This window comes from Rousettus aegyptiacus, unplaced genomic scaffold, assembly GCF_014176215.1.
Source record: "Rousettus aegyptiacus isolate mRouAeg1 unplaced genomic scaffold, mRouAeg1.p scaffold_m13_p_3, whole genome shotgun sequence".
Taxonomy (NCBI): Eukaryota; Metazoa; Chordata; class Mammalia; order Chiroptera; family Pteropodidae; genus Rousettus; species Rousettus aegyptiacus.
Window position 1 is genome coordinate 165,430,052 of NW_023416306.1, and position 15,767 is coordinate 165,445,818.

A 15,767-nucleotide genomic window follows, 5' to 3' on the forward strand; every position below is an offset into this window, starting at 1 on the left:
GGGACAGGGGTGAGGGTCGTAGAAGGAGGGCTCTGTTTTCCTTTCATTCCATGGTTACACCTGACCTGACTTGACCGTCCTCACCCGCAGCCACTGCGATGAATCGTCAAGATGCCCAGAATTTCACCCCACGCAGTTTCCCATCACTCTTTATGAACCCACCCCACGTGCTCAGACACCTCTTTTGTCCTCATGGCTCTTCTTGCCTCACACCTGGAGGCCAGTCATTCTGAGCTGGTGCAACTGGCCGTAATTTACTGAGCACCTGCTCTGTGCCAGGAAGATGCTGGATGTTTTGCCTTTGTGATAGTGTGAATCCTCTTAATGACCTTCCAGGGAAGATGATGGTATTTCCAATTGATCTATCAGAAAGTTGAGGTAATTGTCCCAAAGCCACATAACTAAAAAGAGGTCAGAACAGGAATTCCAACCCAAATCTGAGTCTGGACAGCAAAAGGTAACTGCATAGATTCTTAGGGGTCAATTTAGTTCGCCTCCCCTGCACCCTTCCTTCCGAATCTTGATTCCTTCAGTAATATCCAGCCCCTGCTTGAGTTGCTTGTAATTGCTTCTTCCACAGGACAACACTCTGAACATCAGGCAGCAGTTGCCACCCCTAATTTTCTACTTAAATCTAAACATCCTTGGAACTTCCCACCCTCCTTATGTGACAGGGTTCCAGTCCTCACCATCTAGTTACTCTCCTTTGGGTTTGTCTCTCAGCATGTGGATCCATCACCTCCTTTATGTTATAAGCTATGCCTCTCTTAATACAACCTCAGAGAGGCTTAGTTTTTCCAGGTACAATTTTCTGTTTATTCCTATTAAGCTAGAGTTGTGACCCCCTCCCATTAGTACCATTCATGTTGCTATTAGATCATGCCCCCCCCCTCCACACACACACACCTTGCAATTCTGTCTTTGCACAGCTAGTTTTGTTGGTTTCTTTGTTTAGTTACAAAGATGACCTGTTATTCAACCCTACTTGGGTAGCAAAGTACTATGCCTTCATGTCTGAGTCTCAGGCATAGATCACTGTGTTATTTTTGGTGTGTTAAGTGTTGGGAACATACTTACAGGACAAACATTTTAATTTCCACCACACCCTAGACTTCATGATTTAGGAATCCCCACCTAAAACCAACACGAAGGCAGTTAAGTAATCAATTCCTCTCTTTTAGAGGAATGACATGCTTCCACTTTACGTAAAAATGACTTTGTTTTACTTCCAACAAGCACAAGGATAGGTGTTGGGCATTCAGAGGGTTACCTTGGAAACGTTTTCTGATTCCTGGTCTCCTGCTGGAGTGATATGTGTATCCATTGTGTGATAATTATTACCCACAAGGCATAAAGCTGATCTATACATATTTTTTTTATGAGAACCATATAAAGGTGAGCTGTGCAAAGGCAAGCAGATTCTAGGGAAAGTGGAAACCTGTTGATTTCTTGAAATGTGGCCTTTGTCTTTCCCTGGTTTCGTAGAAACTCAGACCTGGTGAAGAAGATCAGCTTTCACTTGGGTGGAAAGGAACAGCCTTCATCAGTAGCTAGAATGAGCTGGGGGAGGGGTGGTTCAGAGCACACTCATTGGACATGGCAAAAGTCTTAGATCGCAGAGGCCATCCCTGTAAGATGCTCAACATCGTTAATCATCAAGCAAATGCACATGAAAACCACAATCAGATACCACCACACACCTACCAGAATGGCTAAAACTGAAAGGACTAGCAATATCAAGTGTTGGCAAGAATGAGAAGTAACTGAAATTTTGATTTCTTGCTGGTGCAAGTGTAAGATGTTTCAACATGAACCTACCTTATGACCTAACAATTCCAATCCTAAGAGAGATGAGTGCGTACACAAGCGTTCATAGCAGCATTCTTTATAATAACAAAAAAAGGAGAAACAACCCCAAATCACATCAACAAGTAACAGATACATCGCTGGTTACTCATACAAGGGAATACTATACAGTCACGAAAAGTAATGACCTACTGAGTTTTGCAATAACACAGATGAGTCTTATGGATCTTAGGTTGAGTGAAAGAAGCCATACATAAAATAGTACATACAATGTGAATCCATTTCTATGAAGCACAAGTTTGAGAAATTAATCGATATTTCTAAAAGTCAGAATATTAATAGCCTTTATTACCTCTGGAGAGGGAATCTTCCGTAGGGCAGGAAACATTCTACATCTTGACGTAGAATATCACTGAGCTGCACACTTAACGTAAGTGTACTTTTTGTATGGTAAACCTAAATTATTTTTAACGTTTAAAAACTGTCCACGGCCTCTCCCGTGTCTGTCTTCCGGTGGTTTATGACTGTCTGTTGAGGGAGCAGGAGTGATCGCTGTCATCCGGCGTCATGGGCTGGGTTGTCAGGTCGGCCGTGAGAAGAGTCCTCTGACCGTGCCCCAAAGGCTTGCTCGTATTGGTCCAAGTGGGGATGAGCAGACGTAGATGAGTCCCCAGGCCCTGGGGCCGGTCACAGAGAAGCCGATCTCTAGGGGTGTGTTCTAGAAACCAGAAAGGGCTGTGTGCATGTGAGGGACAAAGCAACAGTACAACAGTCCGTCACACGTCGTGCTGTCTGTCTTGCCTCCTGTCCGCACAGCGGCAGAGACTGATCAACTCGGCGAACGGCGTGAGCAGCAAGCCGCTTCAAAACGGGAGACACGAACACATCGAAAACGGGAACGTTCCCGCGGAAAACCCGGAAGACCCTCAGCGGGCGCAGGAGCAGCCGCCTCCGCCCCCGCCGCCAGCCCCGGAGCCGGAGCCAGTCGAGGCCGCATTCCTCTCCCCCTTCTCCGTGCCCGGTGAGTTCCGGGGGTGCGGGGCCCTCAGGCCATGCTATCCTGGCCTCCGTTGGGACACTCCTGCCCCAAACTGCCACCGCGCTTCACCTTGAGAAGAGAGTCCGCTTTGGCAATCACAGGGCTTCCCTGGATTTTCTGGGCATGCCGGTCGCAGCTAGCCAGAGGCTCCTCCTGAAATTTAGGGCCCGGTTCCAAACCCAGGATCAGCATCTGCAAACCTCCTCCGGGTGTTCCCAGGAGCCGGCCGACTTAGGCATGGCTGCTCCTGCTCAGCCCCTCCCAGCCTTCTTTCATGTGAAGGGCGGGCCCAGAAAACGAAATTGGTCCCCTCATTGAGGTTATAGAGGAGCCCAGCACAAGGGTTGGGGCCCCCCGAGACTTCTCTCTGCTGACCAGAAGGCTGAGGGGGTTCGTGTCCTGGCCCCCATCTAACACATCCCTGGCACATCGGCACACCATCCTTGGCCAGGTTTGTCTGGTGGCCTGAAGGTCCCACTGCACTTGGGAGGGAGCTTGGTCCCTGGCTCCGGGACTCTGAGAGAAAGAGGGGTGGGCTTGTCTAGATCCCAGGAACCCATATCAGATTATCCGTGTGGGCACACAGGGAGGGGGGTCTCTGCGGAGGGGGTTCCTGGGGACAGTGTGTCTACCCGGAGGAGAGCCAGCTCCACGGCCGACGAGCTGGGCCAGGGCCCTGCCCTGCTTGGCATATTTCACTTCTGCGTTTATCAGAGGTCCGGAGCCCTGGGTACCCACACAGCCCCGAGTCACATTGCCGGCCCAGATCCTCTCCCAAGACTCGGTGCATGTGGCCGAGTACAGGGACTCTAGGCTACGGTCACCGAAAGGGTTTTGGTTCTTTGGGGCCTGGAGACCAGATGGCGGGGGGCGGGGGGGGCGCGGGAGACAGATGTGGCCACAGGGAGGGAGATGCCGCCACGGTCCAGGAATCGGCTGGGCCTGCCAGTGGGTGGGACTGGCCAGGAGCTGCCACCCGGCGGGATCTCCTCTCCAGCCCCAGGAGGTGGGTGGCGGAATCCCCGCTTTATAGCCGTGGAGCCTGACGGGGCCACAGCGCCACCCTCCACCGGCCACTTCATCCGAATCCGTGTCCTGATGCTGCCCACTGACCAGGGCTCTGCGGGAAGCCAGCGAAGGGCTGTGCCCTTCTCGGCAGAAGTGAGGCGGCCACGTGTCTCCATTTCCTCTAAACCTTGAGTTTGGCAGGATTGTAGGATGGACCCCAGGGCCAGCCACCCTCTCCCCTCTCCCCAGGATCCAGTGCCCCTCAGAGAAGTGGCTGTGGGAAACCGAATCTAGTGCCCTGCAGGGACTCTCGGCAGGTCCCTGCCCGAGGTGGGAGGCTTGGAATGCTGCTGTCTTACAGGGACTAGACCCAGACAGCTCCCAGGTTCTCCGCACCCAGGAGTCCCGCAGGGAGCTCGGCCTTTCCTGGTGGGCCAGGACTTCCTATTGCATTTGGTCCACCTTCCTCCACAAGCCAGGGGCTCCAGAACCCTCCCCTGGGCTTGGCTTACCATGGAGCCAAGTGCTGTGAGCTTCCACCCAGTGTTTGCCTCTCCCTGCCCTGAAAAAGGAACAGGCTGGGGCTTCCTGTGTTTCTGCAGAAAGCTCCCTTTGTATTCCTGCGGATGTGTTTTCAGGTGTTGCCCTTGGAAACCACGAGTCACTTCCTCTTCCCCTTCTCAACGGGAGGGGAGCATGGTGGGGGGCGGGAACGGAGTTGTGTGGCTGCTGCTTTTGGGTGCATTTCCACGTAGTCCTCGCAGCTGCCTTGTGAGGGAGACATTATCATTATCCCCATTTTACAGAGAAGGAAACTGAGGCTCGGAGAGGCTATGGGACATCCTGAGTCTTCCACCCTGTGCCTCCCAAGCTGTGAACGCCATCACGGGCTAGTCCGGTGGGGAACAGAGTCCCAGACCCTGAGCCCCAGGGGCTGTCACTTAGCGGCCAAATGGCCTTAGATGTATATGTACCTTGGACCTACAGTGCAGTTCAGCTCACTTCAGCGGAGAAGCTGGGGCGGACGTGTGTTTCGCAAAAGTCCATGTAATGAGGGTGCTTCAGTAACCGGAGGTGAAACTTGCTGAGAACTTACTATGGACCAGGCAGGGGGCTCCACACGTGTCAACTCATCGAGTCCTCGTGACAACCCCATGGGTTGGTGCCCATTTCCCAGGTGGAGAAACTGAGGCACGAAGAGGGTCAGTTGCCCAGGGTCACGCAGAAGGAAGGGGCAGAGCCGGGATTTGCACACTGACCCCAGACGTGCTTAGGGGACGACGCTGTCACCCTACCGATAGATTCTCCTGACTCTTTCAGAGCCGTGAGGAAATGCTTGCCTCTGTCCTAGCTTGTTCCCAGAGTGCCAAGTTCCTCGTGCCTGTGCTGAGTAAACTGTGTTACGTTTACTTGAATTATGGGCCCTTGGGCCCTAATATTCTCTCATCAGGCTGTGGATGGCACGGCTAAACCTTCTGTTCCTTAATTATAACAAAACTCAGCATGAGCACGCTGGAGATTTCCAGGAGCTTTTCGGGCTTATTCTCCCTCCCCACCCCACCTCTGTCTCCCTCAGTTCTACAGAGCACTTGAGAGAGCTCTCGTGGCCAGGGGAGAAAAGTCAGTTGTGTCCCTCTAACGCCAATAAGGGGGTGCAGCACGACGGGACTCTAGAAAACTCCATGCGCCCACGGCCCCTGAGCACAGCGATGGAAGCAGTGGAGAAGCGGCAGGTGCCGTGGGCACATTTACATGTGACATTCTATACACAGTTCCCGTCCACTCCAGGCCCCCAGAGACACACGGCACTTTATGGTGGAAGTGATCTTGTTCTTGCCTCGGTCTCAGGAGCCACCGGAGAAATTGCACATTAAGTCAGATCGTCTCATAAGTCAAGGTCAGGATTTCAAAGACATGCCCTTGTCAGTCACTGTTTCTGGCACACCGAAGTGTCAGGTCACAGCTCAATTAGATAAAAACACTGGCTGAGCATGTTTGCTGTTTAATACAACAGCTTTATTGAAGTTTAATTCACTTACCATGATAGCCATACCTTTGAAGTATACGTCGGAGTGGTTTTTAGTATATTCGCAAAGTTGCGCAACCATCACCACAAGCAATTTCAGAACGTTTTTCCTACCCCCCCCAAGAAGACACCCCCTACCCATTAACAGTTGTTCTCCATCCCTCCTCCCCCGTCTCCTGGCAACCACTACTCTTTCCGTCTCTTTGGATTTCGCTACTTGGGACATTTCATGGAAATGGAATCATGCATTGTGTGGCCTTTAGTGACTGACTTCTACTTGGTGCGATGTTTTTGAGGCTTTGCCACGTTTTAGCATGGATCAGTGCTTCATTCTTTTGCATCACTGAGTAATATTCCGTTGTGAATATACTACATTTATCCGTTCATTGGTTGATGGAAACTTGGATGATTTCCACTTTCTGGCTATGAGTGGTTTCTAAAAACAGCTCATAGGGCATAGTGGAGAAAAAGGCTCAATTTTTTTTTTTAATTATCTAAATGAAAGCAATTTTCCTCCACATTCTCTGTGGTTAGCTAGGGTTAAAAGGGATCTTATATTCCAGAGTGGGAAATAAAGTCCCAGCGACGGGCAGGGTCTTGCCCAAAGGGCACTCTCAACCAGGCAGAGCCAGGCATCTGGGGCACCTGCCCTGGAGCCCACCTGCAAGCCAGGCCAGCACAATGCAAGCTGGGAGGTAGGAGGTGGTGGGGGCCCAGGACCCACAATGCACTGGGTGTGAGCTCAGTTCTGAAGCCTCTTTGCCCACAACAGAAGCTCACACAAATTCCCTTGAGCAAAAGAGGAACCTTTTTAAAATAAGGACGTAGGGGTGTGTTGTGGATCCCAGGAGCAGGGAAATGGCTGGACTCAGGGCCCCAGTGGGTGTCAAGACTCTTCCTGGCTCTTCATTTCTCCATACGTGCCTGTCTCGTTCTGCTCCTTGGCTGCAGGCTGGCTTCCCCGAATTCACTGTCTGTGCACATGGCAGGCAGGCTGCGGCCTCCACTGGTCCCAGACTGGCTCGTGAGAGTTCCAGCTTCCCTGACCTAGCTCGCTGGTGTTGCATCTGAATTCCAGAGTCCTGGCAGAACAAATGCCGTTGACCTAGAAGTCAGTTGTCCACCCCTGGTCACTTAGCTGTGCTGGCTGTCACTTAACATGGCTTCGGTGGCCCCTAGGAAGGGTGGTTCTGAGGGAAGAGGGCTGATCACACACACACACCTGCACCCCTTGTGTGTGTCTATGACAAGTGCCTCTAGCATTATCAGGAAATGATGGATATAACCCATCTCAGACACAGGAGTAATGGAAGTTAATGCAGAGGCCTAGGTGCCTTATGCAGTCTTGGGAAGGGCACTTTAGTCTGGGCGCCAGCAGTGACTCCAGAGCCCATCCACTAAACTGGCACTGCCACCACACTAGAATCAGAGAGGCGGGGAGCCGGGATGTGCTAGAACTATCGAGTTCAAGAGCCAGCCACGGCTAGCTAGTGCCTGGGTGTGGTCCCCTGCTTGACGGTAATGCATACGGAGGAGCAGGAAGGTGGCCTGGCCCTACCTCAGTTCTGCTTTCCCAATCAGGGAACCTAATTTGAATTCCTGAACTTCAGCTGCCGGGAGTGTGGGAGGCGCCTCCGCAGACGCCAGGCGGAGGTTGGAATGGGGCTGCTGAGGGCCAGCTCCGTGCGTCCACTTCCATGTTGTCATGCGGCTTGGACAAAAGCAATAAAACCAGTCTCAACTGATGACTTGACTTAGACCAGACCTAGTAAGAGACCCATGTGGCATTCAGTCTCACAGTCAGGCGGAGGAGGGGGCAGGGCCCCGACCCAGAGCTTGGCAGCACATGCTTCCTCAGGCACCTGCCCGACCCTGCGCTTAGCACCTTACGTTCAGTGCTTAGAGTCTACACACAGCTCTGCTGGATGGCTGGTGTGGTCTCCATTTCCTGGACAAGGAAACGAGGACTCAGGAAGCCACGCACAGGTGAGTAGGTGCCATGGGCAGGGCTGTGCCCAGGTCCGCCTGACTCCAAAGTGCTGTCCTCTGCCTGGTCCCAGTGTTGACTTTGGCAGGAGGGCCCTCTGCTGAGTTGGAATGTCCGCTCTGGGATTCAGGGGGCAGTAAGGAGGAAGGGAAGCACGGGAGGAGGCCAGCCGCTAGGTCTGTGTGGTTCGCAAACGCCAGGAACCCAACAGCCCCGGCCTGCCATTGAGAGTTTGCTGGATGTGTAAGGCAAAGGGCCTGCCAGTGGGGTGGAGGACTAGCGAGTGTTCTGGACTCCGCTGGTGTTTCTGGGACCAGCAGCCTCTATTTCACGCTCTTCAGGGGCCTCCAAATTCAAGGAGAGGCCTTCAGAGACAGGCAGCAAGCTCCATATTTTTGCTCTTCTTCAGTCACCCCACGCTTTCTCGGAGTGAGTGCGGCAGAGTAGTTATCACTGTCTCACAGATGGGGACACAGAGGCCCGAGAGGCTGAAGTCCACTTGCCGCCACACGGTCGAGAATGACAGAGGAACTCTTTGCCAGAAGCCTCGAGATCCCTGAGGTGGGGCGCAAAGCTGGCCATAACTTAGGGTCACCATTAGAATGAGGGGGTCGATGCGCCAACCCCGGATGTCCTTCCAGCGCTGGACCCGTTTACATCTAGTCCCAGAATCGCACATGGAGCCTCGGGTGGGGCCTGTAGGCACATTTGCAGAGCTGGGGCGAGAGTCCCTGAGATGGGCACCAGCCGAAGGACCTCTGGGCCTGGCTTCTCTGTTGCTGGGGAGATCCCGATCTGCAGCTCCAACCCATCCCCTCTTCCTGGGAAGGCAGCCACTTCCATGGGAAAGCATGCACAGGGTCCCTGAGGCCGAACCATATTACTTGACTGTGCCAGCATGAGCCGCGTCAAGGTCACCTCCTCGGGGAAGGTCCCCCACATCCCCCAAGAGCTCTGTAGGTCTCTGCACTGGGCTTTCAGGCTTCTCTTTCTGGGCCTTCGGTTGCTGTGCACCCAGCCCTGCCTGCCCACATCCTGTGTCAGCCCTTAGCGGGCCTGCCTGAGACCTTGCCGAGGCCTAGTGTTTTCTCTCACATCTTCCCTTTCATTCTTTCTTTTTCTCCCAAACTTCAGCACGGCAGCTCGGTCGGGTTGTAGCCCCGACCCCATCTGCTTTCCGTGAGGCCCCTCCCAGCCCCTCTAGCGCCCTCAAGATTAAAACCTGCTCTCCAGGTGTCAGGATGCTGTCACCAAGAGGCTTAGTGTTGGGCTTCTGGGTCTGCCACTTCATAGCTCTATGTCCTGGGGCAAGTTGGCTCACCTCTCTGAGCCAGTTCAGGTCTTTATAAAACCACTCCACCCAGTGCTTGACAATACTCAGTAAGTGGAAGTTAATGTGGCTGTTAATGTCAAAAAAAAAAAAAAATAGCTAAGTTTTAGTGCTTACTCTGTGCAGGCATTACTCTAAACATATGTGTTGGCCCATTTTCAATCTCACAACAGCACCGTGAAGTATGAACTGTTATCCCCGTTTTACAGATGAGAAAACTGAGGCACAGAGATACTTTCCCAAATTCACACTGGTAGCAGAGGCCAGAGCTGAGATTGCAGCCTGGCAGTCTAGCTAGCTATTAACCATGAAGCTTCTGTGCCTCTCAGCAGGCAATCAGTTTAATGGTAACTCTACATTTAAGGGCAAAACAAAAATATATTTTAAAAAATGAAGAATTATTCTAATGTTTATTCACCCCAAAGAATATTGATTGGTTCCCCTTCGCAAGAGTATTTTTCTGTTTAGATCACAGCCATGAGCAAAAAGTATCTGGCTTTAATCGGACAATTGACACCTCGCCAGCTGGTGGGTAGCAAAAAGACTTCCATGGGACTTGAAATCATGGGACTCAGAAGGCAAGCAAGCAAGATAGCACAGAGAATCCAGGATTTAGACTCAAAGGCCTGTATTTAAGTTCTGGCACTATTCCCACTTTCTGAGATGTTTAAGTAATTGAATTTCACCAAACCTCAGTTTACTTACCTGTGAAGTAAGGAGATATCTATTCCCCCCAAAACTGATATGAAGAATAAAAGGAGTGTTTATGAAAACCACCTCCAAGATATGAAGCACCACACAAGTGTTCGATGATGGCGAGGTGGTCCTTCATCAGCTTTGATCTCTGGCTTCACCTGCATCCCTTTGCCCCGCCGCACAAGGGCCAGCCCAGAGGCCACAAGCTGGGGAAGCAGAGTTTCTCTGTGGCTCTGCCAATAACTTTCTGTGATATTTTGTATATTTCATTAACATTCATGGGACTTCATTTTTCTCTTTGTAAAATGGAGTTAACCAAATGAGGTTTATCCCAGGAAGGCAAGGTTGGTTCAACCTATGAAAAACAATCGATGTAACATGCCACATTATTGGAATAAAAGGCAAAAACTACATGATCATCTCAGTAGACACAGAAAAACATTCGATAAAATTAGACACCCTCTGTCAATGAAAAAACACTCAACAAACTAGGAATAGAAGCAAATTTCCTTAACCTCATAAAGACCATCTACAAAACCCCTACGGCTGTAACATCATACTTAAAGACTGAAAGTTTTCCCCCTTATCAGGAAGGAGACAAAGATTTCACTCTCATCACTTTCATTCAACATCATACTGGAGCTTCTAGTCAGGGCAGACAGGCAAGAAAAAGTAAAAAGCATCCATATTGGAAAGGAAGGAATAAAACTATATTCATAGATCATGTGATCCTGGATATGGAAAATCCTAAGGAATTCACACACACACACATCCCAAAAAAATTGTTAGAATTAACAAACTCACAGGATATAAAATCAGTATACAAAATTAAATTATATTTCTATGCACAATTCCTTTTATAATTGTATCCAAAAATAAAATACTTAGGAATAAATTTAACGAAAGTAGTACAAGAATTATACACTGAAAACTACAAAATATTGTTAAAGACAAACCTAAAGAAGATCTAAATAAATGGAGGGATAGCTGTGTTCATGGGTTGCAAGACTTAAAATTTGTTACATGGCAGTGTCCCCGAAATGCTCTGCAGATTCCAGGCAGTCTCTAACAATCCCAGCTAGTTTTCATTTTTTTTTTTTTACAGAAATTAATAAGCTGATTCTAAAATTCATATGGAAATGCAAGGGGGCACAGCATAGCCAACACATTCTTGGAAAAACAAAGTTGAACTCACACGTCGTGGTTTCAAAACAGTACAAACATACAGTAATCAAGACCCTGTGGGACTGGCATAAGAATAGAAATATAGATCGATGGAATAAGACTGAGAATCTTGAACGACACCCATACACTTAAGGTCAGTTAATTTTTGGCAAGGATGCCAAGACAATTCAATGGGGGCATGGTCTTTCCAAAAAGTGATCCTAGGAGAGCCACGTAGCCACATTTTTCTAAAAAATTAAGTTGGATTTTTAATTCACACCACATACCAAAGTTAATATGAAACAGACCTAAATACAAAACCTAAAAATAAAACTCTCTTAGAAGAAAACATAGGTGTAAATATTTACGACTTTAGATTAGACTATGGCTTCTTAAATATAACAATCAAAAGCATATGTATCCAAAGAAAAAATGAATTGCACTTTATCATAATTTAAAACTTTTTTGTGATTTATATGACACTATGAAGAAGGTGGAAAGGCATAAATAAGATGGAGGGGAACATTTGCAAATTATATTTCTGGTAAAGAGCTAGTACCCAGAATATATACGGAACTCTTAAAACTCAACAATAAAAAGACAGTCCAATTTTTAAAATGGGCAAAAGGCTTGGATAAATAGTTCTTCAAAGAACATGCACAACTGGCCAAAACGTTCATGAAAAAGTGCTCAACGTTATTGGTCATCAGAGAGACGCACATCAGAACCACAATGAGATACCACGCCACACTCACTGGAGTGGCTGCAATCAAAGGACAGTAATGTGCAAGGATGCGGAGACGTCGGACCCCCTCATACACCGCTGGTGGGAATGCGAAACGGTACAGGCTCGGAACACGGCCTGGCAGCTCCTCAACAGTTAGGCACAGAGACACTGAACGACACAGCAGTTCCACCCCTCGTTCTAAACCCTTAGCAGCCAAAAAGTAGAAATAATCCAAATACCCATCAAGTGACGAAGGGATAAACAAAATGGAGTCTGATTATTCATCTAGAAAAAAGAACGAAGTACTACGATATGCTACAACATGGATGACCTGTGAAAACAGGCCACCTGAAAGAAGCCAGACACAAGAGGCCACATATTAAAATTCCATTTATGTGGAATGTCTAAAATAGGCAAGTCTGTAGAGACCGGGAGATCAGTGGTTGCCAGAGTTTGAGAACAGAGAATGGGGAATGATAGGTTAATGGGTACGTGGTTTCTTTGGGGGGGCAGTGAAAGTCTTCTGAAATTATGCAGTGACAATGATTACACAGCTTTCTAATATACCAAAACCCACCTAATTGTACATGGAAATAGGTGAATTTAATGATATGTTCAGTTGTTTTTAAATGGAGTTAATCTAGTGTGGCAGTCAGTCTAAATGGGGTCCCAGGACAAAAAGCATCAGCAGCACCTGGGGCCTCGTTAGAAATGCAGATTCTCGGACCCCCATTGCACCTGCCAGGTCGTTGGCTCGGGGGCTCTAACAAGCTCTCCAGGGGATCCTGGTTTAAATTCAAGGTTGAGAACCACTGGTCTAGCACGACATTCTCCAGATCATGTAAACGCTCCTGGTTCCAGGGTCCGTGAGTGGCTCCTTTACGTCATCCGATGGCACACGCATCCCCATATGCTTCAAGTTAACCACGCCCTAAACTGGACTGTCTGGTCAGTTGACTGTCCAAGTTAATTTATTTGAAGTTTTTCATCAGCAACTGCATCTGTGCTTAGTTTTTTCCTCCAGGATGATTAGCCATCTGTTGTGTTACAGTTCGTTTTAAGGATTTTTTCACATAACTGTCATTTTCTATTTCAAAGGAGAAATCTGAGCTTAGTGAAAGAAACAGCAACAGCGCTTTCTCTCATGTTTGCACGTTAATCAGAGTCCGTGATGTGAGCATTTCTCAGATGGCCCTTGAAGGGATGGCAGTGAGAGGCCCGGAGTAGCTCCTGGTGGTGTTGCGGGAGATGTCCCTTGGTACAGACACTGTCCCATCACCCTGGGAGCCCCCCAGACTCTATTAGCATTTAAACCATGAGTTAGTCCACACTCTCAACATTAGAGAAACCCAGTTCAGGCAGGTTTAAGCCAAAGAGCTCCTATAATGGCAGGTTCGCTGGGAGAATCTGTTGGATTCAGGCAGGGCGGGACGTTGGCCTCACATAAGGTCACAAAACACCGTTCGTCACTCAGCAGTGCTTTCCCCCTGGGGAGGCTTCATCCTCAGGCAGCTTGCAAAGGTGGCCACTAGCCAGTCTAGACTTACATCGCATTGGGTTAACCCAATGGACAGGTGGTGTGTCCGGTTGAGGTAAGGATTGCATCCATCAGCATGTAACAGAAAATTTAAGTGGCAGAGCCTTCACTTCAAGACGTTTTTATCGTATAACAAGAAGTCCAAATAGTAGGGAGTCTCAGAGCTCTACCATATCCTCAGGGTTCCATTTCTGTTCCTCCATCCTTAGCAGGCGGCTTTTGCCTTAAAGGTTGCCAGTTGGCTCCTGCAGCTCCAATGCATCTGTGTTTTAGGCAGGAACAAGGAAGATGGACAAAGCGCAGGAGACACACGCCACTGAGCCTGTCTCTTGTCAGTAAGATAGTCACCTTCCTGGGAGCCCCACCGTGTAGACTTCTCATTGTCCAGAGTCGTCCATGGCCACTTCTACCTACAAGGAAGCCTAGGAAAGTAAGTTTTTATCTGGAGACCTATTGTCCCATGCAAAATAGGGTTCTTTTACTAAGGAGAAAGAGACAGTGGATGTTAGAGGCAAGGATTCCCAGCGAAAACCTCAGGGTTGACTCTCGTTGGGTCATGGACCCTGCCCCCAACCTACATAAACTCCTCGATGGCAAGGGTCACCTGTTCACTGTTGGAGTCTCAGCACCTAGCATAGCACGTAACACAGAGAATGAACACACTGAGTACTTATGGATTGCACAATTACCTAAGCTTGGACCACAGGCCCTCCTAACCGCGTGGGCTGACAAGGAATGGAGGGTTGGTTCCCTAAAGTAACCTTAGCAAGCCGTTGCCAGTAAAAGGGAATGGGCGCTGGCCAGACGGGAACAATGAACGTCTGCTACGACCCCACATTATTCCAGCCAGCCGGTTCGTAGAGAGAGCAAACTACTCACTCAGGAGTGTGTCCTTCATGTGCAAACTAACCGATCCAGAGCCTAGTACGCTGAACACCCCCTCACACTCCAGGAAGCACCATTCCTCTGCCCTGATCGCCCCAGGGTCAAGTTCCAGAACTAGAGACAGCCCCCTATGCTCCGGAGCCCGTGAAATTACTCGAACTAGCCAACCCTAAACCTGCTTATCCTGCCTTGCTTTTTCCCATGGAAACTGCAATAAAGGCGCCTGCCTGTGCTTTCTCCTCTCTCCTCCTGCCTTTCGATGACCCGCGTGCTTCCCCGTGTGGCCCTGCGTTGCATGACACACTTTCTGTTTCTAGGGATCTGTGAGCATAAACCTGTCTTTCCTCATGACAGTCATTTCAGTGTCTGTGTGTCTTATGAAGCCTGATTCAAACAAACGCTGAGTACATTTTAAAACCCATTAGATGTGGGTTTGGCGAGATAATGTGTATTTGAGCATGGCCCTCGAACTTGAGGGCGTTAAAGTAGAAAGAATTTCTAGACCCTTAGAAGGGCTCGGGTCGGTGTGTTAACAAGGTGATGGACATTTAGCTCCATTTAAGAACTGTCTCACCCTCTCGTTTTTCTGGGTGAGGAAGCTGAGGCCCAGCTTGGTGGGCACGTCTGCTGAGGAGGCCGCATCCTGGGGCAGGAGGTTGTATGGCGAGCACAGAACTACAAGGAGCGAGATGCTCCTGGCCAGCGGGGCAGGATGAAGAGCCCCTACCTGCAGGAGGGCTCTTTCTACCTTTGTAACTCTATTGCTTGGGGCCCTTTGGTTACAAGTAACAAAAACCAGCCCGAGCTTGATTGAGTAAGGAAGGGAATTTTATGAGAAAGGTAGAGGGGTGCGCCCTGGAGCAGGTGCAGACAGGAGGGTCTCAGAGCTAAGGGGAGCCAGCAAACAGATGATCAGGCAGACCCCTCTCTCCCCATCTCCATCCCTGACAGACCCCCTGCCCTCCCTCACACCTGCTTCCTCTGCCTCTCCTGGCCTCACCTCCCAATTCCAGCCACATGCGTGGAAATGGGCCCCAATTTCAACATCTGGGGAACAGACTGTGACCAACTCGGTCTGAGTGGAAACCACCTCCCCCCCAGGCCGATCACAGGCAGGAGCACAGATGTGACTGGGAGAAAACAACTCCCAACTAGGTTAGCTGCCAGAGGCGCCCTAGGATTCCTACCGAATCAGAACTCCTGCGCCCAGGCAGGCAGGCAGCAAGGGCGGGGGCGGCCTTTCCAGGCCATCCACATTCCTTCCCTCAGCTGGATGTGACTAGGTTTTCTAATTCCAGTAACATCTCCCAGTGTCGTGTTCGGTTCTTTTGATAGAAGTTCCGGAAGTATCTAATTTCATCGGTAAAATACATAGAAATCCTCTCCTGGGAACAGGATTTCAAACAAAGAGTCTCACATCCATTCTCTGATTTTTTTTTTATTAGTTTTTATTTCAGATGGCCTTTTCCTGATCTCGTTCTGCCATTCTGGGTGGCCCTTGTGGCCTCTCATTCATTTCATATGTATTAGGCTGGGGCTGACTGGGCTGGGGCTTTGCCGAG

The 15,767-nt window shown here is 49.5% G+C and overlaps 1 protein-coding gene across 5 annotated transcripts in view; it reads left to right on the forward strand.

Annotated features, from left to right (window-relative positions):
* The window catches only part of SLC24A4 (solute carrier family 24 member 4), a 139,711-nt gene that overhangs the window by 98,860 nt on the left and 25,084 nt on the right, over window positions 1–15,767 (forward strand). For all 5 annotated transcript variants that reach the window (XM_016145458.2, XM_016145462.2, XM_016145459.2 and 2 more), the window contains one exon: window positions 2,623–2,827. In XM_016145458.2, the coding sequence (XP_016000944.2) occupies window positions 2,623–2,827 (205 nt within the window). The remainder of the gene's footprint in view (window positions 1–2,622; window positions 2,828–15,767) is intronic.